This window comes from Prenolepis imparis, unplaced genomic scaffold, assembly GCF_030444845.1.
Source record: "Prenolepis imparis isolate NDT839.2.m4 unplaced genomic scaffold, iyPreImpa1.0 SCAF_3, whole genome shotgun sequence".
NCBI classification, from domain to species: domain Eukaryota; kingdom Metazoa; phylum Arthropoda; class Insecta; order Hymenoptera; family Formicidae; genus Prenolepis; species Prenolepis imparis.
Window position 1 is genome coordinate 13508548 of NW_028141161.1, and position 26881 is coordinate 13535428.

The window sequence follows — 26881 nt, forward strand, 5'->3', positions numbered from 1 at the left end:
ATGATGCTGCGTTTTGCTGATGCGTTAGAGCGACACGAAGACAGAAATTATCTCAATACGTTAAAGCAAGGTATCTTACCACACGGTGGATATGCTTGACACTTAAAAACCGGTCGCGTATTGGCAAGTCGATTAATATCCTGATGAATGAATTGGCGAATCCATTGATAAACTGCACAATTTTTCTCCCCGTTTCATACATATTCTACGTAGAACTATATATAGAAGAGTTAGCCGGTCTCTCTTTCATTCAGGATCCAAAAATATTTCCGTATTCTCTCATCTGAACGCGATTATTATTATTATTATTCTCATCCGCCGTTCAAATTGGGATTTTAATTGGCGCGATTTCACAATGGAATTTTCGCAGTTGCAAATTTTAACTGGTTCCCGTCTCTAGATGTCAACTGCTGCTATTAGAAATATATATATAGAGAGAGATTTATTAGCTTTAAATGATATTAACGAGATCGATCTTGAAAGTGCAAAGTTAGTTGGACGAGATGGACAAGTTGCGAGTATATCGATATGTATTTTTTTTTAATGCATGTCGTGATATCATATCACGGTACGTATTATAAGGACGAACCAGTGGCTGTGCCTCCGATGCTTAGCGACGTACTTTACCGCGTTAATTGCGTTCTTTCCTATTTCGCTAATCCTACACGATATAGAGAGCGATTAAGCTTATTAACAAGCCACTCGTTGCTTGTCCGAACGTCCGAATTATTATTGAACATGTATGTACAATGCGACGACGTGTGTACAAGAGATATATAATTTATATTTATTAAATAAGATATTTCTCCTGCGAAAATGGACGGATATTTCAAGTATATTCACCGATTCGGCCGCACGAAGTACGGCGTTAAGACGGTATTGATCTTAATTTGCGAGGAAAAAATAATGAGAAAGGAGCGAGCGAATTAACACGAAGTGAAGAACCGACCTGAATTATCCGTGTGTGTAAATATAATTGCGAGGGTGACGAGAGAAGAGAGAAAGCGAAGCAATTGACAATTTTGTGGCGTAAATAAAGAGCTATATTATTCTCATCCGAAATGCACAACATCATAGAGCCGGAAAAATGTTTGATATAGAAGTCATGTCAGTCTAATTATATTTCTTGTTATATTATATCATATTTTCCAAAAAAAAAAAAAAAAACGAATTATATATATAATTCAATAAAAAAAGAAGACACTCTCGTTTGATAATTTGCCGGCTCACATCGATTATTTCTGCGACGTTGTGTTTTTACCTATTGTTTACTTATAATCTAAGATCTAAGCAATATCTAGACTCGCCTTGAGAATGAAGAGGAGACATTGGAAGAGAATGTCGCGTCTTACAGTTACTATTTTTATTAAGTTTTCATTATTTACACAGATTCGTTGTAGATTCTTTTGACAAGGGTCCAGAGGAACATTGCGGGAACATCGAGACTCGCGTTTACCTTAGACCAAGAAAAAAAAAGATGAAAAAAAAAGATTCTATCGGGCATTTCTACAGACATTTTCGTCCCCAATGATCACTATGAACCAATGCCACGGCGCGGCCAAGAGATCACGCGCGATCCGTTCGCCGAGCGATTCCGACCCTCGACAGAAATTCCGTGGACCCTCGCAGCGCTTCGAAGTTATTGCACTTTTCGGGGGGAACATTGAATCCGATTCAATTGGATTCAATTTGCTATCAGCGTCGAAATGAAAGAAAAATATGTCGAACGCTTTAAAACTTTTGATCGATCAATCAGGATAAAACAAATATCTCTTTGTTACGCTAAGAAAGATGTAAGAAGTATTTGCATATTGAGCGTATTTAGAAGATATTTTTAGATCGATCGGCAAAGATTTGCTCGCCTTCGGAAGGCACGACAGAGCTAGCAAAAAAAAAGAGTCAATATCGCGTTTTATTCGACGCGCTAGGGTCCATTCGGAACAGCTGTCATACATTATCGTTTTCAACTATTATACCACAACATTCCGCTCCTGCACGGCAACGGTTTAGCGTATTAGCGCTTCGTGAGTTAACGAGTTACGTTACACGTGTTGATTTCTTTCTAAAATGTAAAATTTTATGGTCATGTACCCACCACCACGTTGGACCCAGTTACGCGACTGCGTTGGCAGTAGAGTTTTTTTTCCCTTGTCTTTGTGTCAATTAAAATCTAAACACGCTCCAAGATGATACATGATGTCGGTATCCGATTTGCATTTTTTTTTCTATTTAGTATTAATTAAATCTGACAAATTGGATTAAATCAGAAAATATGTGCACATATCGTTAGAAAATAATTCGTACTCGTTTATACTTTGTGATTATTTTCGAGTGGATTTAATACCGACATTGGAGCAGCATCTCATTTTAATTAAACTAATTAATATTAACATTTAAGCGTTATAATGGATTAAAATCTGATTATACTGAGCGCTTACATACGTCGCATTCATTCGATACGTATCGCATCGTAGATATCCGGATAATCTGTATAAGCCTTTTATATATAATTTCAGATTTTAATCGACTTGTGTTTCTAATCTTTTCATTTTGATAAAATTAAATATTTTTAACATTTCTACGACGACAATAGTCCATTTATACATAGCTTCACCGGAAGCTCATAATGCACCAATACACATCTTATTGAATTTTAGTTGCGTCTTTTATAATTACATTTTTTTAAGCTTTATCATAAAATGTTTTTCCGATTATGCTTGCTACGCAAATTTTTGAATTAAAAAAAATCGAATTAATACATGCTATGTGATCGGAAATAACTAATATTACTTTTATTAAGTCATGTAAGAATTAATTACTCACTCATGATTTGCATTTGAGAGAAACGTAAAATTGCAAACTATATTAAGATAAAATGCAAAAATATTGACGTTTGAAATATCAATGATTATACGCGGAAATTAGTGATACATTAAAATATCATTGGAGTATTTGATTGAATTATTTGAGAGTTCACGCCTAAGTGTTGACTTAAACTTAAATCTAACTAAAATGAGTTCACATACTAATAATTAAATTAAATTATCGAAACGACCGCACAACTGGACGGTGCTTTCGCATGTGTGTTGTGTGTGTTTAGTGCGATAGATATGTGTTAGGTAGGACAGCGTATACCGGACTAGTGTACAGTATAGTTTATTATGTGTGTGTGTGTGTGTGTGTATATATATATATATATATATATATATGTATACATATACACATACATACACATATGAAAGTGAAATAACCCTTGACAGGAATGAGTCATGTCGATACGTTAACATACGCGATTGGAATTAAGAGTTTCGCTAAAATATACAACTCGTTATATGGACGGAATATATATTATCTCAAGCACAACGTTTTTCATCCTTAGCACGATTCTTTATATAGTGAAGGCTGATATTGTCAAAATGAGCAATTTATTTGCAGTTCTGTTCCAGACAAATCTTAATAATGCATTCGCGTAAAAAATTGAAAAAGAAAGAGGTGTACATCCTCTTTCTTATAAAGCTATAATTACGTTATCTTTTATAATATTTTTATAACAAATATTATTTCTTATTGTAAGAAATATTAAATATATTTCTTTCTATTTTTTTAATAGTATTGTGTCAAATATGCAGTTTACGTATTTAAATATTTCATTATTCTTGAATATGAATTCTTCGTTAAAGATCCATAAGTTATCGAGATCTTGTAAAAATTTCTCATTCGAAAGAATGGTGTGAAGGTGTGTAAAAGAAAATAGAAAAAAAGCTCGGTATTTAGGATCTAACTATCATTAATTCCTCAGATATCTGGAAGCACCGCCATTGTTAGCTGAGAATATTATATGAAACATAGAATTAAAAAGTAGCGGGGCAGTTGAGCAAGAGATTCGCGTTTCGTTTTATTACATATTGCGCACAGTGGCTTCGATTGTCGCTTCGAATCGACTTCGCGTCGAAAGCAACTTAGTCTAAATTAATTTTCATCGATCCGCTGAAATTTCGTGTATAGATCCCACGAAAAATCGCAGATCTTCGAATGAGGCTTATTCCGCGCCGAACGAGGCGGACTTAGCTACTGTGGCTGTAGGCAGTGTTTGTGTACGGTCCACTGTAGATAGACGATCCCGTAGTCGAGACGCTCTTGTGCCGTCTCTTTGCGAGCAGTACCAAAATGGCAGCCACTACTGCCAGCATGAGTATGAGACCGGCGATGGCGATCCCGATGGCGAAGCTCCTTTGCGATATGCAAATGGTGTTTGGATCATCGAGAGCCTTAAGAGAAAAAAAAAACGCAAAAGATAGATATAAATTTGATTTCCCTTTATTTTATTTATTAAAAATGTTCTTATTCAAATTATACTACTCGAGAATAATCAAAATGCTTGAATTTTGAAGTTATCGATACTTTTAATGCAACGAGCATCGATTACTTTATTTTGTGTTACCCTTTCTCTGAAGACGTCGTCGGAAAAATCCGATTTGGAAACGTCCGAGGCTTCGTTGACGTACAGACCGCTGTAAACCTCGATTGTGGCCGGGGTGCCGTCTATTAGACCTTCAACATTCTTCAGCTCGTTATCGTTAACAGTGTCCCTGCGTCGTCTAGCTATCGAATTGCACAATGGCGGCTGCACATCGAGAATAAATAAATGTCAATTTTCAACGAGTCTCCAGAAAACAATTCGAATATTCCTTTTCAGAGTCAGATATTACGTAATGCTCTTCGCGTGTCCGTTTAAGAAATGTATTTATTAGATTTTAATGGGATAATCGTGGTAGAGAACGAAGTAAATATTTTCCGATATTTTCAAGCGAAGTAAATATAAAATCAGTAAAGGAGAATAAATAATAGTACTTAGAGCTAACGAGTTTAAGTATCATAATGACAATTATGTACCGTATTAGTGCATCCTCCGCCATGATTGATGCACAGTCTAACGTTGCATTGATAATACACGCTCGCCGTATACGGGAACTTGTGCGCCTGGAAGTTCACCCTGGCCTCCGTCTTGTCTTCGTTATACGTAAACTGTCCCATGATCTCGCCGTCGATCGGACAACTACGAACGAACATATATATCAAATAAAAAAAGGAGTCAATGGACCGATCGTTTTATTTATCACGCTCCTATCTGCGTCGTCCTCTTATTTAAAAAAAAATGTTTTCTTATCTAAAATTCTTTCAATATCATGTACTGCTCCGACTTACCCCTCGTCGTTTATCAGCCGCTGCTCGCCCCATCCGAGACCGTCGCGTACCAGACAATCGGAGATCTTCAAACCGAACATCTCTTGTTTGTCGATGCTGATGACCAGGGTCAAGGGATCGCCGATCTTCACGTTCTCCGCCACGTGATGCTGCGTTGGATCTCCGCTAAAAATCTTCATCGTGCATCCTGGCATCGGTGCGGTCGCCTATGTGGACAGAAATTCGCAGTCTAAATATATTTCACGTTGATTCATTAACACTCGTTTATCCGAATACTTGTACAGAGATATCTACGTAGAGATAAATACTTTGCGAATACTATAAAATTATGAGCGTTCAAATTTCCTCGAGACTGGTTTTATCAGGTTTTCTCGTACCGATAATTCGAGACGAGACATATAATGAAACGTTTTAATTGGATGGCGAAAGTTTGCCCGATAAAAATTTTTTTCAGAAAAGGGTACCTTACACGTGAACAGTTTATTACCTGCAACGGTAGAGATTGCAGCATGGACACGTGGGTCTGGTCGTTCGTTACGACTTTGTCGCGCGTCTGGTATCTACATCTCACGTGGAAACCTCTGCCCTGGTTCGTGACCAGCTTCAGGTGTGGCTGCACCACGATGGTGTTGAAGTACTCGATACCACCATCGTCCTGCGAAACAAAGGCAACGGAATCGTGAGAGTGTTGGTTCTAAATTCCTACACAAAGATCACGAATCAAAAAAATATAAATATTGCGAGAAATATTATTTCTACCTTCAATGACACATTTATATAATTGTGATCGATTAATGAGGTTTTATTTCAAAGAATTCGCGAATCTCGACGCCACTTTAAAAACGTTCGAAACGCTAGATCGAGATGTGAGAACACTCGGCTATTGTTCGACCGACCGTTTGCGTATCCGTGTTTCGGTGCCGCGAGTGTTGCAATCTATACGACGGGGGTCTACGTTTTACTATCTTTTCAAGGAGCGTATAATAATACGCGGTCACGTTTCTCTTCTGGCCACTTTCAATGTTGCAGCAGCAACAGCAGCCGTCGCCTGTCCTTGCACCCCGCCAGCAAAAACCGGACCGCTGCTCCTTCTCTCCTCTCTCTCGTCGATTCCGTCTCGCTCGTCCGAGATATCCAGAAAGGGAATACCTACATGTAATTTACATTCTCGCTGTTCCCTTGTGGACTTTACCTTCGCCATTGTGCTTTCTTCCTTCGGATCTCCTTTACCAAGCATGGAGGTCTCCTCGCCTCTCCTCGAGAAACTTAGATATACTCTTCTTCGTCTTCGATCGATCTTTCTTCTGCAGCGCTCTAAAAACTACGTCTTCTTTCGCGATGACTAAACGTTATATTATTTCTCAATCTCGTGGCTGAAACTTTTTCTCTCAATTAATTATATTCCTGACGTTATCTAATATTTCATCATAATATCTCTTTTCTGCGAAGTACAAATTTTGCTTCCACTTCTGATTTTGTCATTTAAAAAATCTTATTTAAGTAGAGAGTATCCGTTTAATTTATGATGCCCTTCTGCATCATTTCCTCATATATCCCATAGGTAGGTATTTAAGCTCCTTCACGAACAAGTCCTTCTTCAGATACCACCGATCGGATTTCAGTAGTTGTCTGTGCTGGCAGACAACAACCGTCATTAATGTCGACGGTGCTCGCTAATGAGGGTAGTAATCCGTAATCGAACAGTTTCCTGCCAGTTCCGCGGACAATGAATGTAATCAAATGGATAATCATCGTCCTTAAAGACCGCTCGTCCTTGACGAGAATCGAAAGGAAGTCTCGAACTCGGTTATCCTTGAAAGTTGGGGCACACACCAACTATTCGGATGTGATGGCACGATAAAATTAATCTTCCACTTGATATTACTACCGCGATACACAACGCCACTTCTATGCGCGTGTAATGCATAATTAGCTGTTATTATATAAAATATGGACTGTATGTATAAATCGCTGATGTTATATATTTGCATATAAAATTGACGCTCACGTCGCGCGTTTAACTTACTTTGGCGAGATTTACGAGTGAATATCACAATTATCAGACATCGTCAATATTATATAAAGTGCTGCGTCAAGTTTATTTCTTTATTTATTATTTATTTTTATTAATTCTTTTAATTAATATCTGTATCGTTATATAACAAAAAAGGAAATATATATATGTATTTATATATTACTAATATAGAAGGTGCGCAATAGCAAAATAGAAAATATTTATTAATTTTCTGCTGCATTAATGTTAAGGCAACATTGTCAAAGTCAATAATTCTTTTAATATAACTTTTAATCGATTTTAACAGTCGCTTTTTTAAAAATAAAAAATTATTTTAACAATATATCGACTTGATTTTTCGATTAGGGATAACAGTATTTAATAAATTCGAGTTCCGTAATCTCTCCCGCGGCAATCGAGCGAGGGAGCGAGCGAACGGACTCTGATGTTGCGGATTCCTAGACGAGCACCGGGTATATCGAGCAGGCAACGACCTTCGGCGGAGCCTCTCAGCGTTCGACCTCAGCAAGGATACTCGCAATCTGCGGTGCATCGGCCCGAGAGAGCCCAGAGAAACGTCGGATCGTCGACTTTACGTTTCACACACCCACCTAGCAACCGAACGAGCGGGGATCTCCGCCAGTTTTATTGCGATAGAGGGAAGAGGCCACGCACGCGAGGCGGGGCCCGGTGTCCCCCGATTACGGTCCTGTGACTGGTCCCTTTTTTTTCTTTCTACTGCATACCACTATACACACCAATAGCAGGACCCTGTCACGCGATACGGGTTCGCGAAGCAAAAGGATGGACACTTTTAGAGTCGTGTTCTCTCCTTAACTCTTGCCTATAGTTAAATAGACCACCCTCGTAGTCGCGAGTTTACGTATTTTTTAGACCGAGACCAGAAACGCGATTCTCACTCCAAAAAAATATTGTCCTTTTAAAGTCTCGCGCATGAACACACACTTTATTTAATGTATTTTTTTTTTAAGAATTTGTCAAATTTTTCGTGAATGTCAATTATCGATATTTTTATTATTTCGATTAAGAACGGAACTCTTTGAGAGATTCCTTCCGTTGCAGAAAAGGTCGTTTGTGCTTATCCGATCGTTACGTTGTCTACGAACTATGTGATTTTCTCCAGGTATTTCTACTTCAAGGAATTTTCATTTACATTCACATACGCGACTCTTCCTGGATCGTATATAAAGATATTTAAGATCTCGAGATAGCTTTTCTCCCTTCTTCCCTTTCCTTTTCTACTCCCTCAAGTGGTGGAGCATACCTCCGGTATTTTTGACATTGAATGCCTGTCCGACATATCCTCAGCGAAGACGCGATAAATTGCTTTTCCTCTGTTAATTACGCGATACAACGACGCTCGTTGTAAGATCTTTTATCTCGATAGCTCGCGTATCCTTCAAACAGACACATTCTTGAACGCGTGTACTCGTGTAAAATTAATTATCTCTCCAATCGCTACCGACCGCTTTCAATGATTGTCGCGAGGGTGGACCATTTCATGGATTTCTGAGGGGTCAATGATCTTTGAGCAACTCCCGATCGAGTCGAATTGTAATTGTATTAAAAATCGGCTATACGGTAACTATTAATCATTTGTCGGTCACTGAACGGTTCTTCTCAATTAATTCGATATTATATGATATTAAGTATTTATCGGCGTTTATTCCTCGCTGTCGGAGAAATTGGTCTCCATCATGCAAGAATCAAAATATACCCGAACACCTAAAGTATAGTATACACCACGCACGCGTCAAAGCGTACGTCTCGTGCAAATACGTACGCTTTGTATGTGCAATTTACGGATATCCCTTTGAGCTGTATATCCATTACTGTATGCATACATATCCATCTTCTCTGACGATCGACGATCGATGAACACGCACGTTTCGCGCGTGAATCAGCGTCTCTCCTCAAGAGATACCTCATGTCAGGACCTTACGTATGAAGTGTGTTTTTGTCGTGTCACACCCTTTGCCCTCTGACGCGATTCATCTCGCGCTTGCCTAATATATACCTATATCTCAAAAGACGATGAAAATTTTCGCAAAATCTTGCGCCGATCGAGAATCCTTCATCTCACAGGGTTTTGCCACGTGAGCGAAAGATATTAGCGAAACGTCAAAGATATGGCGGGGAAGGGAGGATGGTATATGATGAATAAAAAGACGAGAGATGTGGATCCAAGGAAGGACGTGCACAAACCATGTGCACTTGCACGACACGAGAGTGCATAGGAGCGAAGATCACTCTAATGCCAGGTATTACTTGACGCCTACTTGACTGCGAGTCTTACGCCATTATCGCGCAGCGGTCTCTTTATCGTTTCGAACTTCAATAATCTGGAAAGAGGCGCGAAATAGCCGTACTAATGGTAATATCGCGAGAGTAATCGGCAAAAAGGATAGCGATCATCGACGTTTTTTTTCTTGGCGGTCCCGAATTAGCCTTCGAGTATCATCTTCGACAGTATCATCTTCTCTCGCCGTTATATTTAATATCGTTAACATCCTTCGAGCGATCTATCGAGGATAACGAGACATTTTCATACGCGTTTCTCACCGTGAATTTTTCCTCTCGAGTGATGAAATGGAAAGCTTACGCGAGAAGAATTTTGCCATTAATTCTCGGATCTCGATCTTTACAGGATCTCTTCGGGAATGAATTTTTTTTCAATCGACTGTATTTTTTATTTTGTTCTTCTCTGAAGCGGCTAAGCTTGATTACGCGGAGCGATCATTATTGTCTATCAACCGCGACCGCGAGTTGATCATTCGACCTGCATGAGAGTGGGATCTGCTTAAAGACTCGAGAGGGAGGCAAGTACGTCCATTACGGACATCCACTTTCTGCCCTCTGGCTTGAATAGAGGGTACAGTAGCTAAGAGCTTCTCATGCAAATTGGCCCATCAACCGACTCATCAGCACCGCCTTTTCGTATTATTATTAATGCTCTCGCGAGTCTTTTACACGTGGTACTTAATGTAACATGGCACGTAAATGTAACATAGTTTCATAATGTTACGAGCGTATTTGTGATTAAAGATCCCGAGAAAGAAAGAGAGAGAGAGAGAGAGAGCTTGTTCATCCTAATTTATCTAAACTTTATTTAAAAAATATATCAAATCTCTTTGTGTAATAAGTATCGTTTTCTTTATTACAACAGTACGATATATCATTACATATTTGCATGCATTTGCTAGAACACTCCCCGGATTCTGAGAAGACGCGAAACAGAAAGACTAACGGCACCCGAGGAAAGATGCATGCTAAAACGTCGACTTCTCGCTGCATCCGTTGCAAGCTATACGTCCGCATTCTCTTATCCGCGTCCAGGAAGCTGCGAATATATGTAATTATAATTCATACGCGCGTATAGTAAACTGTCATAGAGAAGTCTCGCATCCGTTGTTGTATAGCCTTATATACGTGGTCCTGTTCATTTCCCCTCACGTCGGTCATGCTAATAGAATGCTCGTAACAGTACTGTGTACATATGTACCTCTACGAGGATTACGTCAACGCACGCGGCACGCAGTCAAATTTGCGATCGCGAACCAGGAAGTTGCGCAAAGGTTGCGACGTGATTTACGCGACGAATAAAAAGCGTAGAGAGGCGGGAATTTTAGCCGCGTCGAGAATATTAAAGTTTAAACTTTACACCTACTATAATACTCGTTAATTAAGTATGTCTGTGTCAATAAACGTCAGTCGCGACGCAAGGTAATAAAAAAAATATTATCCAGCAATTTTTACGTGGATAAAAAAATGTGTGTAAAACGTGCAAGTCGCAATCTGCTATTAACGCGATTGCAATCAAAATATAATATAAGGGGAAAAGCTCGATAAAAATGTATGTATACCGTAACGTTAATTTCGCGTAAACCAGGAAGCCGCTAAACTTCTTATTAGCCAAGGTAATTTCCTCATACCGCAACCGGCAGAAGCAAGACGGCAAACTGTGCATGCATGCGAACGGAGGGCGCATCTTCTGTCTTTCTGTCTATGATTTACGTGACGACGATCGTGCCGCACGCTAATATCCCTGGCATCAGGAGAAGGAAATCTTCCCCTCGTGTCGAGCGACTAACGGGATCGGTGATTGGAAAATCACAGGTTTTTCTGCAAGCTTGCGGTGGAACGTCGATGCAACTCTGATCGTATGCAGCGCGAAAAAATGTCTACATCGCGTGCGATCTATCGATGACGGATCGGAAGATCCGTGTCATATCGAGCGAAATTCATCAGCTAAAAAGTTACCAGGCTACCTAACGTCGCAGCTGTCAAAGACGAGAGACAGAGAGAGAGAGAGTCTTGGATGGATAAATGCAAATGGATTCGCACGATCGACGACGGGCATCCTCTCCCGGGACTTGCCCTGCCTGTGGGGCACTTCGTGCACTTATTACGATACATCTCTCGCGGAACATTTCTCGGGTTCGACGGCCGGTCAGTTCAGCAGGCGGCGGCGGTGACTCCAGCTGCAGCTGCACCGCGCCGACCGGCTGACTGCACCTTCGCTTCGTCTTTCTCTCCTTCATGGCAGCGACGTACGAACTTCTGGTAGTAACCCTGGCGAACACGACACTTGGAATGTTCAGACACGACAGCTAACACGTCCATCATCAGAGTTGAAGAGGTTGAAAATTGATCACCGACGACCTTGTGACTTTTCCCACACTGAACTTGGGTTCCCGCGTGAGAAGGCGCCAACGCGATGAAAAAATGAATCGTTTTAAGCTAATTAAATTGCCAGAAGGGAAACAAGAATTTATTTTTAAATATATTTAATAGTTTAATTTTAAATTATTTTTAAAATAAACTCAATTTATACCTACGCCTTACAATTCGCAATAAAATTGATCAAATGTGTGTCTTACTTCTCTTTTCTCAAATGTTTTTCTCGTATCACAACATGTAAGATTATAAATAGAATTTTATCGCGAATTAATTATTCATAAAATGTAAGCTTATAGACATTTTCTATCAAGCGTAAAAAAAATTCCCCCAACGGCAACGGCGGTCACGTCAACGGAAATAGCGATGCGTTAAGAGATGAAATCATGCGGCAAGCGCACGAAGAAGAGGATCCGGGTATAGAGAGGCGGAAACAGGCAAAACGTGAAAAAATACCGGTCGATGTTTGCACAACTCGTTATACGGCCCCCGTCCAATATTCCGCGCGCAACATCCCCGTGGAATCTCTCGGAGTTTTCGCGACTCGGAATTCTCCCGTTGAAAATATGCGCGCATCGCTAAAAATAGCCGATGCAAATCGAGAATCCTCGCGCGAGAGGATTTTCCTCTTTCTGCTTCGCTGCAGGAGCGCGCGATGCATCGCGACGAATAGTATGTCAAATTATTTTACCTGCTATACGTTGGCGTCAATTACATAGTAAGCCCGCTGATCGGCGTCGCGGTACAAGTTAACGGACGCGTGCAACCAGTTAGTTATCTCGTATAATTACTGGGTGCGGTCTTTTCAAGAGGAAAGAAAGAGATAAAAAAATACACATGGTAGATCCGGGTGTGAATGATCGAAGAAGAGAGAAACATGGAGTATTCGCTCCTTTCAATTCAACACGATCATCGTTGTCTTACTGTCTATACATCAAGGATTTTTCAGACGCTTACTGATTTTTATACTTGAAATTCTGTACAATTAATTGAATAAAATTCGTAAGAGCATCTCTTTTATTAATAATACTTTAGTCAGTATATACAAGTGAGATGAAGAATTGTCGCGGATTTTTAGCAATTTTTTTTAGTAAGTTTTACCTATCTATACTGTGCTAATAAAAAAAAGAATAATTATGCAATTTTACGAAAATTTGAAGTTTATTTTATTACAATGCGGAGAAAATCTGCGAGGAGAGAAATCTCCATTAACACAATCGGTATACATAGTTGCGTGTCACATCACGGTTTTGTCAAACTACAGCTCGGCTTTATAGAAGTATGTCAATGAAATTCAAAAGCAGTTCGCGATGCGTACCAATGAGGTAAGAATGTAACTTGCAGCATGCGTGTGACATCTGCCATGATGTAAGAAAATGACAAGGTTACTGTTGACGACAGTAAAAATAATGTTTTTGTAACTTCTTGCGTAACATCGGCTTGCGAAAGAAATAGCACAATTCTCGTCAACAATTAAATGACAGAATATACTAAGAATACAAATGAAAAATAAAAATTGCAGATGTGTTAAAAACAAAATTGACAGAGTATATAGTTTCAAATGAGATTTAATTTTTTAAACTACCACGTATATATCGGGAAAAACGTGGGCGCGAAAATAATGCAGAGAGAGAGGCCAGAATTCAACGGAAACAATTAATTCTAATCTCTGGACGAAATAGTCGGAATCGTCGACGACGTAGGCGCGAGACGTTTCCAAAATTGGTATTTATACGTGGGTAGTTTTATTCGGTGGATGACGAGACGACATTGCGACCTCCCTCTGTGTGTCCTTGTCTCGAAATCGAGTTTCTTCTCGAAGTGCGCCCACCTCGGCAAATTCCCCCCTCGGACAACGCCTAAATTGGATTTTTTTCATAGGGGCGTCCGTCCCTCTTTTGCGCGAGAAAACGACTGGGTATACTTATGCACAAATCCGTGCGACATTAACCACCCACGTTTCTCACACGAGCCGCCTCTTGCTACCAAGAGGCTGACAGAGTCGCGCGATTTTGCAATACACTCGCGCTTTCACGCGTTGAGCAAACGTTGGCGTCATCGACATTTTCGGATGACCGTCTTTTCGAAGACAAGAGTCGTTCGTCATCGTCGCGACAAAAGCCGAATATATTCTCGTCACTTTCACGTTTAATATGTGCATCGACAATGTTTGTCTCTAAATATGTCTCTACGCTGTCACATTTTGTAAATTTGTAAAAATTAAATAAAAATAAAATTCGAATTAATTGAAACAAAAAAATTCAAAGTTATTTATATCTGATAGAAATCTTTAAAAATTATATTATCTTTTCCTTCTTTATAAAAATTATAAAAATTATATTGTACACGAGATTGGAAATATATTTTTATAATAAGTGATTACTATACGAGAGAGTGTATTGAAGATATATTTTTCCGAAGATTATCTGAGCGGCGAGCTATCGTAGTTAGAATTATCTAATTAGATCTTACCTCCGTAGGTACGTCTTATCAGAATTACTCATCCAAACTACAATTTTCTCGAATCCTCCTTACTTCCAATTGCCTTCGCCACCGCGAGGTAGCAAACAGTTGGTCATCACGCAAACACGAGCTACCGTAGCTCCGCAACGACCTTCTCCTTCGAAGGGAGGAGGTCCACGTCCGATGGAACACGGAAGGTACGTGGAAGCGAAGCCGAAGGGAAAAGACGGATTCAAGTTCAGGGCAAGAAACGAGTTAACGACGAAAAGGAAGAGTAGGAAGCGAAACGCGAAGAGATGCCGCTTCGGCGAGCCGCACGAGTTAATGACGCGAGAAGCTCGGGAAAATGATTTCAGCGTACTGGCCGTCACGAATTATTATTCCCATTCTTCGAGTCGAGAACTTGGCGCTTTTCTTTCTGCGCCTCTCGTTTGCTTTTTCCGAAGACATCTCTCGATTCGCGTCCTGTCGTCCTTCTCTGCCTGCCTCTCGTTTTTCAGTCCACCTTCCTTTTAAACCTCGTTCAACATACTTGGCCAACTTATTCTACATCCTCGTTCCCTTCTATCTATACACTTTAATCGATCGATACACTTCGATGATTCTTTTAGTTTGTTTTGCCGAGATTTCGCGCGTCCCCTTGCCATTTACGTACTTTTTATAAAACTTGTTGGAAACAGCCTTTCAATCGAGTGACGCATATCTCGTATGAATATGTATGAAAATATAGACGTACGAGTTTTGCCTTTTAGCTGAGAACATCGATGATCTCACGATTATTAATGTCTTCGCAAGTCGTTACCGTTATCAGATGCTTGAATAATGAATATAAAACCTGACAGCTGTGACCAACATAATGGTTGGTCAAGGAAAATATCTGCTTCGACACGTCTGATGGATTCTACTCTCGAAGTAAAAAGTCGATTACGGAAATTCGAATGATTTTTTATATCCGCAATCAATGTTTCTCACTCTGACAGCATATTTATGAGCTATAAGGATTTCGCTATTCTCGTTGTCCAAGAAAGTACGCTTATAAGGTTAAATAACCTTGGTTACCAACGCTTGTAGCGTTTAAGTATTGCCTACACAGCAATGACTACTTTTCGCTTGGACGCACGGATTTATGTAATTGCGTGAAACGGCCCTTTACAAGCGTTATTACGAGCCTGCGCCGATTTGCCTACGAGCTCTCGCTCCGGAGATTTACCTGCGAGAATAATTCCGCTCATTTTCTTCGTTTACCTAGCTAATTTAGCGACCGCTTTGAGAACGTACAAACTGGTGTGAGCAGTACAAAAAACCGTTTAAGTTTCGCACTTAGTTTTAATACCCCGTATATCAATCTCATGAATACATTTCATATTGCTGCTTCTCCCCCAAGAATCTTGTCATTTTCATATTCTCTTTGAAATAACCAGTAAAGCGATACATCAATCCTTTTTAAAGTTGTTCTTCATTGTAAAGATATATAATTAAATACTATAACAGTGATGATATATAATATTATAATAATATTATGTATAATATAATAGATTATATATAATATTATACATATATATATATATATATATATATAATATTATTAAATACTATAACAGTGATATATATAATACATATGGTACGTAAAAAGATTAATCACTGTTTTAGACAAGATATCGTGCAATTTTACAAGCTTGGCAAACGAGGAAATTAGTTCTCGAAGCTCGGAAGGTTGCCGCTGGCTTCAGTCAATTCGCCATAAACGTTCCGCGTTCTATCTCGCGCGCCATTTCTTTCCGCACGCGTTCCGGGCTCCGGGCAAATTCTTCGGGATAACTAACGCGCGGATGGATCAGTCAGGTCAAACCGAGCCGACAGCCAACAATGCGCAATTTCTTCGAGTCCGACCACCAAGAGTTGTATGTCGGTTCTCCAGCGCTCGCGTATTTACAAGCTCGGTAGCCAACGAGAGCTTCTTCTTCTACGCGGAACGGTCGTCTCGCTGGGGATTTGCTTAGATCGCGGGAGATTAAATGGCTGTTCTGCCGCGGTTATTCATACAAGGTATCACAGGACGAAGCGACGACTCTTCCGCGAGCTACGGTATTGAAATAATCGTGGGAGAGATATCCCGTCGAGATTCGAACTCTCCTCTCTTCCACATCCCGACTGTACACTTCCTGTACGCCCAAGATCAAGCATAAATTCCAACTATAACCGTCACGACGTATAACTTAATCCCTGAACCTCGACCGCGGCTGGTCCGGGTCGAGGTTTCTGATCTTCCGGATAGCTTATCCGGTAAATTTATGGGAAACTTCGATCACACCGACTATGAATCGCTTTCCTCGGAAAGGGAGAACGGGATATCCGGTAACGCGGGTGCGCGAATGAAAATTTTCTCAAACACTTTCGCAAATAATATCTTGGCGTATCTATGCAGAATTATTTTATAAATCCACGAATACTATCGTTAATTAATATTTCTTCGATAATAAATGTGAGATGATTAGATAGACGAAAAGTATATCAATATAAATTTCCTAAATTAATATTAAAAACAGAAATAAATTTGTGCTGATTTCGATTTTTTCCTCTCTATATTCAAGTTTGATTCTTTGGCCGAGCGAGACAGCTCTGCTTCAAAGCCGAAGAAACATTTAAATATCCATAGACTTTTAAACAGAGCTAAAGAAAAAAACATTGGAGTGACGTTCGAAGTCTGGTATTCTGGAATAATGCGGCACGAGTATATATTCTCTCGTCTCGGCGCCAGCATTGTTCCCTCCTTGACTCCTCGGAGCGACGAGGATCGATGGCACTGGAGCGTTGCCAGATAGAAAAGGGGCCAGGTCTCTCCGGTAAAAGAGGAGACCGGTCCCGCTGTGAAGTTACGAGCGAGTATATCCTTGCGAACAGCCGTCCTCAGCTGTTTGAAAAACTAGCCGACGCGACGCGGCGCGGCCTGTTCGCCCTCTCAGTCAGAGGTCAACGAGGTTGAGAGGACCTTCACGTTGATCCTATATACTCTCGAGAGAGCGCGCCGCGTATTTGTACACAATGACTCTCAGAAAGAAGAAAAGAGATTGTATTTACGATTTACTAACATTTTTCTTTCGATGCTTCAGCATTATTTAATTCGACTCGCATCTGCTATTAAATTATAATTAATTACAGTACGCGTTCGACGTAAATGTATCGATATTTCGCTCGTTACTTCAACCATTATTGTTTATTCGAGTAAAAACGATTTTGCAAGTGAAAGTTTTTAACTTAAAACTTATCGATCCGCTTTCAAAGCGGCATACGTCAGGAATATTCGCCAAGTTAATGGAAAGTCTACAAGGCCGCATTTAGATTCGCGCGACTTAAACCGCAGAACAATAGGTCGTTTAAAGAGGTATTCCCGAGGAGTGGACGCATCGTCTCGAGCTTTATCCACTGTGAGCAGAAAGTGAGCAGCTTCTTCTCCGACCCTTACAAGGTTCGCAGAACCTTGCACTCGTCATGTATGCAACAGTGATGCTCAGTCTGACCGATATCGCCCATAAAAGCGCCAATTATTTATATTAATCTTCCGTATCGCGCATATCAAGATAAAAAATTAATTGAATATTGAATTAAGTTTCAAGTTAAAAATTCACAGGCTCCAAGTTACGTTTGACGTTACGCGAACATTGCGTTGCAAACCTCAGATGATGATGGTCAGCGGATAATGAGAGAAAGGGGCACGATACAACGATTGATACAAATCTCGTTTATCACTCTTGGGCGCAATCTTCATTTATCGCGTCGTAAAGTGAATCAATCTTTCCTAGGTCTTGCGCTCTCGTGAAAACGTAACGGACAGCGTAACGGTGTTACTATTAGAGGCGTAATCCGCCGTGACAGAGACGCACCGGAGTGCATTAAAATGTCGTACGTGACTTTTTGCCAAAGCGCAAAAGAGGGGAATGTCATTACAGCGCACTCGAGAGAGTGCGGCCGAGCAAGCTCTACCTCGAGGAATCCTCGGACACCTCGGATTTAACAGTTCGTTCCCGATTTTATCCCCGCTCAGACACACGACGAACGCGAAATAAAAAATGCAAGTCCGTTAACTAAATCTGTTCGCCCCGATGCATACATCATGCGCAAAGTGCCCGTTATATGACAATCATTATTTTGTCATTACTCTTTCTACAGATGGTGTTATAAAAATATCTTTCGCACCCGTTACCTCTGTAACACACATCTATCTGCCGTACTCGATGGAGTACATTAAAGTCTAACTGTTTAAAGAATGAAGAGAAATATATTAGCTACATTAGTGTATAATAAAATCATTATAAAATATAATCATGAAATGACCAAGAATATGCGAAATTTGGAAAATTTGATTTTATTACTGTGATAAATATTGCGTTATTATATTTTTATCATCTCAAGTTTGACTCTTATACAGTAATTAATTGTGTCAAACTAAAAGAAAGAGAAAAAAAATCACTGCCAGCGAGATTAAATAGATGGAACGAGCAATCGATATTTGTTTCGGGGGAAACGAAAGAAGTGAAAGTCGATCATTAATTCCCGGGTTCCAAAGATACGTCGGTCGCGGCATGTGGGTAAGATAATCACGAGATGACCACGTTGAGCATCAACGAGTTCTTTCTCACGACGTTTCCTTACGCCAATGATTATACGGCGCGTAAAAGAGCGCAAAATTATAGCCGCCCATGCCTCAAGTGACGTGGATCCTCGAGAAATTTTATTTGCACATTTTGCAGAGCTATCAGATTTTTACATGTACGTATAATCTCTGGTCTATACTTTATTCAGTGGGAAAAATTGAAGCGAGGGTTGTTTCGACAATTACGATATTTAATTAGAGAGGAATTACCATATTCATAATTTATATTACCACGTAATATATATGATCCTGTTGAAATATTTTCAAATAAAGATTTTTCCACGCCCTATATAAGATTCCTAAAAGTGTGATAAGAAAGTTATACATTATATTACAGGAATATATATTTAACTAACCGCCTTTTATAGATAATATAGAGCTAATAAAAGTCTGCTTGAGCGCTCGCGATTACGAATCGCGATTAACCCTTCGCCGAGTTAATCATCGACCCCGCGCGCTGTCTGCCAGTCCATAAAGTAAAATCGAGGGTAGGGTACGCACAGCCCTTGGGACGATAAGTTCAACAAAAAGGACTGTCGCTAAGGGAGCGAGCCAGCAAAGCGGGGTAAAAGCAGCATGTAATTTCCAAGCCTCGGAGCTACGATTTTACGATTTAATTGGACCTCGAGGAGAGGAATGGCGGTTCGCCTGTAACCGGTGGTTACCTCACTACTAGGAAGATACTATCCGGTCTACCCCGCGCGAGCGCGAGCGGGCAAGGGCACCGTTCCTTCATCTATAATGGTGGTGGTGCGAGAAAACGCACCGCCCGCTGCGTTAAACGAATATACCGGTGGATTCCCATCGAAAGGAAATGGATGCTGCTTTGCATCCAATAACGATGCCTCTCGATTTACTGTGGTCTTTTAAATTATCTTCCTCCGTCGCATCTGAATTGATGATCATCATGTATATTCGCGAATATTCTCCAGTCCAATTTATGTACGAGGTTCGTACTTCTTTACGAAGATGTACAGAGATAAAGTTCAATCTTATACGATATGTGTAGGTGTACGTGAGCACGGAACTTTGATATCGAATAAATAACTTTTTATGTCTAAATATATTTTCTACTTTTACTTTTCTATTTATACTTTCTACGTGGAGAACATTTATTTCTCTCTTTTCATTCTAACGTGTCCGCATTAATTTATATAATTATATTGAATTATATGTTATATATTTATATAATATTAATTTATGTAAGACTTCGATTGAGGATCAATGAAACGTGAGTTGACGTGGTGACTCGGCGGAAAAGCCTTCTAATCTGGAGAACGGAAGAACTTGGAAAAAAAAACACGTTTTGATGTTGAGTAACGCGTTGTTCTGCGAAACTTTTGGGAAACTTTGTGAAGCGATTTTCGTAACAAAAACTGAATCGCGATTGTACGATTAAGATGCAATAGATGTCCAAGAACGAGATTTAAAAGTGATCAGCTGATCTCGCGAAATGATTTAACTTCATCTGTGAAAGCTGAATATATAGTTAGATCCTGGATATCATACGTCATACGCACCATAATTATTCTGCATTCGCAATAATTATACTTCCACGAAACGCGTCGCGTTCTCCGCGAGGGTTTAAAAAGCCGTCTCATTTGCCGATCGTAAGGCTTCACTACGTCCGATTAATCGTCGAGCACATGGCGAGTAATGCGTGCTCGATGCGTCTACGCATTGCAATTGTGCGGCGCATTTGCAAGGTCGTAGCCAAGGACACCCGTCTTCCCGATCCGAGGTTGTTAGAACAGGATGCCAGTGGATGTTAGCCGCGAGCGAGTCGCGCGACATGATTTAGTATACTCGACTAGATCGATTTTTGCTACTCCTCGCGCTCCCTTATCGTCTCATAATTCCACCGCGCAACGATTCCGTTAATCATTTTTACGACGCAATCGGACAGCAGCGATACATTCGCTGGATCCAGATGAACAATAATTGAATCCGCGTCAAAACGTTAGTTCACGAGAGATCCTCGCGGGAGTAAATTTATCGTGTCGATTAAACGGCCGATTAACAGGCGACTATCAATCTTGCCTTCTCGCTGACGACGCCGCATTCGTTCGCCATTGACATCGTTATTAGAATGTAATTTTTTTTTTGATGAGCAATCAATGTAGTTGATGAACAATTTATACGAGGTCGTTTGAGGCAACCGCATTGCGTGATCAACATTATATGTATCGCATTGAACATTCTTGTAATTACACGTGCGTTTGATTTAGCGAACGACAACGAAAATGACATATGAGAGAGTATTTTCTTTCTCATATATTTCACAGTTTTGCAATGTCGAGATAAATTGCTGTCTCTTTAAGTAGTTGAGTTGAGTTTGTTCCGGTTGTGGGAATTCATGATGCATAGCTTGCTAACGCGTAAAGACATTTCATATTGTCAACGACGTGCCTTAAATTAATGTCATTCGTTAAACTGTTCGTATATCCTAAATTAGAATCGTTGATGGACTAACGGAATGTATGAGTAGATAAATTAAGTGCATAAAGATAAAGAAAAATAAACGCGCTACCGCGCGTTGCAAGCAGATGGTGTATAAACGGCGAACGCGTTATATGTATTGTCGAACTGGTTTGACTACTTCTAGCGAATTCTTTTTTCGTGATTTTGTATCCTCTCCGGTGGAAGAGAGCCGTCAAGCTAATTTTGTACATGTATCAAGATCATCGACCGCGATATAAGTTTTTTCATCGTAAAATAGAAACTACCCAAACAGAATTTAAATTAAGAAGAAGAAAAAAAATAGCAATTAAAAATTTGGAATATTTAATTCATCTCGGAAAGAAAAAATCAAGAGAGACAAAAAAGATCGAAAAAATTCGATTATATAATAACAAGTTTATCTGCAGGTGGTCCATCTTTCGGTAAATGGAGAGAAAGTTCGATTTGGACAGACTGGCCACTTAAATCTCATGTAATCATTTTGAGTAATCGAAGAGTCTCTTTGGCGAAATTTGACATGATTCCTCTCGGCTAATTTTGTCGGCAACGCAAAATTATAAGAATCGCTTTCTACTAATATTTCTCTTCTCAATTATTATATAATTAATATAGTTAATTCAAGATTTTTTATAATCATTATTATACTGTCATAAATATTTATATTTAGCATATTTTTATGTAGTAATTTTTTAATCTTTATTTTTCAGTAATTTAAAATATCTATTATCTTACTGATTAGAGCAAAAATGTATTATCTTGTATATTTTACATCTTGCGTTATATATTTTAATATCGCATAAATCCGCAGAAATAAAAATTAAATCAAAAACTTTTACTTTTCTAATACTAACGTAGGCAAAGGCCACATTATTGCCTTCCCACTGGTCCACTCAACACCGATACTAATAAATTTGCAAGTGAAAAAAAATGAAAGGCCGCGAGATCGTAAAAAATTCGTAGAAAGATAATTTTACATGTCAATTCTCGCCGATCTCCAACGCAGAATTATTTATGAGAAAAGTTTCGAAAGATCGTGAGAGTCGAATGAAATATTAATTCGCGAAAGTGTAAACTTGATGAAAGTGTCTGTTAGTAATTATTATATTTTTAAAGAAATTCTTAATGTGTTACGGATAATTCAGAGATAAAAATAAATTTATCGAACGACGATAATAATCGCATTTTGCGCGTGAAGGAATTTGAGAGTGCCTGTATGTCCTTTTTTAAACGACGAGCCTTTTATCGCGCAAGACATCGAGTCATCTGTGTACGCGAGAATGTGCACTTGAGAGTGATTATGTAAGAATCGCTTGAGATACAACTTCGCCATATTAGGACGCAGCTTCTCGCGCATTTCATCCGTGCTCATTCTACTGTTACTGGTGAATGAAAATTAAGAAAAAGAAAAAAAAAACAAAGCGGAAATATACAATTTTTGACATCCTATAATTTGCTATATAAAATATATTCATACTCTCTATCTCCAGTATATAATTTCTCGATATTTCAATATGCGTTCGCGCTTTTGTTTAAAAATAAATTCGCGAAGGAGAGGATGAAACGGACGCAAATTTATGCAGGAACGCCAAAGTTGTTGTTTGACGTCGATTTAACGCAGGCGTGCGCGAAAACCACCGACGCATGTTCCAGCGACGCGACTGCCCACGATGGTTCGCGACGCCCACACCGGAGATCTACCAGAGAATTACCGAGAAAACCGCTCGTATACGCGGAGGTCAAAGACTCCCCCTTGCCTTATCCGACCTCGTCTTACGAGCGAGCGGCGTCGTACCGGCGCGAATTATTGTACCCTTCGGCGTGCCAGCCCTTAAATTATACGGCCCCTTCTCGGTGTCAGGCGGTATACGTGCTGTTGCCATTACACGTCGAGAGAAACTAGTCTCTTCCCCGTTTGGAATCCGTCGTCGTCGTTGTATCTTTGTCCTTCCGAGGGCATGCAAGTGACGCAGGGTTTTGTTACCTCTGATGCGGTTGGTAAATCAAATTGTCGGGTGCAAGCGTGCTCAAATGCGTTTGTAAAGCAAATTATCAAGCCGTACGGGCTCACATTCGAGTATGAACGACGATGAATGCAACGTCGGCGAGTTCAATCTGTTGGGTCGTTAATGATGTAATGCACCGCTAATGGAAGTAGCTCATATCCGTCGTAATGAATAGTTCGTTGAGAAATACAGACTCGCGAGAACGAACATACGTGCTCGCTTTGATTCGCGTACAGTTATTTTAGTTTATATGCGCGAAAGAAAATAGAAATAATTAGTATATCAATGTAATTCTTATGTTACGACACGTTTTTTCCTACATTTCTTGTAAACCGGATATTTATCTCCCTTGCTATTCCTCTAAGTCCCATCCTCCATTAAGTTTACGGCGTCTAATCTATACATGATCGTCGCCGTGATTATCACGATCGCGTCTTGAACGCGTCTACCGCTGATACGAAACGTGTTTCGTATCGCCTGAGGATTTTCTCGGGTGTTTTATTATCAGTCGATCGATGGAGCAAGTAATTCGTTAAAGAGTCAGCGGCTCGACATATATTTCGCACTCTACATCGCATAGAAAAGAGGCGTCAGCTGCGAGCTAAGTCATGTCTCTCCTTTATTCTCTGCCCAAGATCGCGTTAACCGAATGTAATTCACAATCGCGCACACCCGATGATTACATCTCTACCTTTGTAGGCGGTTCGTGAAATGTTCGACACTATGAATTTATGCGAATGCCTTGCGGCTCGCGGAAAAATTAAATGACAATTAAAAATCCAGCATGTGGGTGTATTATTGTCTTATTTTATCAATCTGAAGCGTATAGATAATAATATAGATAATGATATAGATAATTCCGAACGAATTGTTATAGTGTCTAATATAAATTACCCGAAGAATATGATTTTCTAAATATATCTCGTAAAAATAAATTTATATAATTTCTGAAGACCAAATCGAAATTATTTTTTAATACTTTAATTTCTGATCTTCGATAATATCATATATTACATACATTTTTACGATGCTTATCAAAGTTCTACGACGAATTGATTATAGATTCGAATACCGTATATCGTAAGCGTGAGTACGCGTTGACATTAAACGTAGCGTTAAGCTTAATTTCAAATACAGGATGTCTCAAAACTGCTCGATGTCTTTTTAATCACAGCCTTGATTAATTTAAAAATAATCTTTCCTCAAAAATATATCCTACAGTTCTCGAATAATTAATTCACTAACAATTAAAAATAAGAAAGTTTTCTGTAGTAAATTATGAAGAAAAGACGAAATATTTCTTATTGTTAGTTAATTTCACTAAATTTTTTTTTAAATAAAAATTCTTTGGAAATCTAGTTACAAGGAGCGATATAAGAAAAATAGAAAATAGATAATGACTTTATGTAATATTTCAGAAATTATAAAAGTCTATAATTAAATGATTAAAATAAGCAATGTGTCTTAATATATTTTTGACGGGGGAAAAAAATGTTTGGAGATTAAAATCGAAGAAGTTACGAAAAACACTAGTTTTGATTGCGAGACACCCTGTATATCCTTCTTATAACGCTGCCAAGAAGTGGAAGGCCTCAAGTCCGGTCACATAACGGTCCAGTTATGGTATGGCGAGGAAGCGATCTCTCGACACACGATTTCCTCGTTACACGAACGTGTCCTCAACCACCTCCGCCATCATCACCACTTCGTATCTTCCATCCACTACCCCTGCTTATCTCGCGCTGATATGCCTCGTTTCTTCGCGCGCGTATTCGATATTTTTCTTTTGCATTTTTTTATTACCGACAAACGCGATCGCGGATGATCGTTACGGCAACCACGATACGTGTCGAGATACTCGACCGCAAATAAGCACGCTCTTCCCCGTTTGTGTATCTATGGTCGACGATGATAATAATAATAATAAACATAATAACGTAATAACAATCGTTATTACAGTAACATTAGGAATGTTAATAGCGCTCTTATTAGCGTGATTATTGCGATAATATCGCGATCGTTACGCAGGACTACACCTACATACAGGACTTCCTTCTTTCAACGTCTTTGAAACAAATATTTATGGCCTATCTATTTGATTAACAATTTTTATCGATAAAATCAGCAGTTATTATTGTACCTTAATTTTCATCGTTATATATCCCCGTATAATAGTCTTTATACCATAATTGTTGTTTCATTATCTCCCGCGTACTTTTAACAAATTGCTTTTAAAAAATTACGATTTCGTCATATGATACGTATAATAAATACGATCCTAATTCTAAAATGTCATAATCTAGAATCAAAATGAGTTTAATAAGTGTATACTTTTGCGATTCAAGTGTATCGCGAGTAAGCGAGGAAAATGAGAAACGAAACGTTTGCGTCACAGATCTAAGATTACGGATATTGGCACTACTTCCACCTCTTGATTGAGCCTTTCGAATAATTTCGAATCATGCCCACGTTGTAAAGCACGAATCGTAATTACTGCTACCGATAGATAATACCGGGAAATTGTTGCGGAGCTAAACGGGCAGAGAGGCGATAAACGATTTAAACGAATTAAAACGATCGGTCGAAGGTGCAGACGGTTGATGCAACGTAATAACGAGCACCCTCGTGATAATTCTACGGCGCTTGTTAAGATAATGGGTAATAACCTAATTGATTGGCACGCAAGATTTCGCACGCCATCATCGATCATAAATAATCAGAAAAGCGAGAAATATTGTCAGGACAAAAAGAAACAAGTAGGGAATAAATATACAGATCTAAAAAAATGAGAACGTGAAAAAAACGCACTCGCTATATACTGACTCGTGGAGAAATAATGAAAAATTCGGGAAAGAGAAACTCACCAGTTCAGTGGGCATGGTGTTGCAGGATCGGAGAGGCAGATTGTACGTGATCGGAGCGGGCTGGCTCCTGTACTCCTGCAGGCAGGAGCTGTTCTTCGATAACCCACGTGGGTAGACCAGACCGTGGAAGTCCGTGTTGCCCTCCGTCGAGATGTGAACGATTATCGATTCGCTCGCACATTCGATCTGCACGGTGCTCGCTATTGTTGCAGTCGCTGAAACAGTCAAAATAATTTATAATTAGTAAATTACATTTTAGTATAAAATAAAAAAAATTATTAAATCTAATCTATACATCTCCCATTCTCTCTAAATTACAAATTATCGTCATATTTGTAAACATTAGACTTTGATCATGAACATTAGATGAGAGACGCGTCTCTTCGAATATTTTTCAAGCGTGAATAAAGTAACGGTGCTTCTTAAGAACGACGTGATCAATTTATTCGATGTCTATGCGCCATATACATCAAAGATATACTTGAATGAACAGTGACGCTCAACAATACGAATCGATCGTCGA

General features: G+C 39.4%; 1 protein-coding gene across 2 annotated transcripts in view; it reads right to left on the reverse strand.

Annotated features, from left to right (window-relative positions):
* Positions 1–1348: 1348 nt before the first annotated feature.
* Positions 1349–26881, reverse strand: part of Pio (zona pellucida domain-containing protein piopio) — a 53089-nt gene continuing 27556 nt past the window's right edge. For both annotated transcript variants that reach the window (XM_083034320.1, XM_083034321.1), the window contains exons 4-9: positions 26359–26573; positions 5693–5860; positions 5206–5411; positions 4894–5056; positions 4442–4624; positions 1349–4268 (exon numbers count right to left, since the gene is read on the reverse strand). In XM_083034320.1, the coding sequence (XP_082890446.1) occupies positions 4065–4268; positions 4442–4624; positions 4894–5056; positions 5206–5411; positions 5693–5860; positions 26359–26573 (1139 nt within the window). In that variant the 3' untranslated portion in view covers positions 1349–4064. The remainder of the gene's footprint in view (positions 4269–4441; positions 4625–4893; positions 5057–5205; positions 5412–5692; positions 5861–26358; positions 26574–26881) is intronic.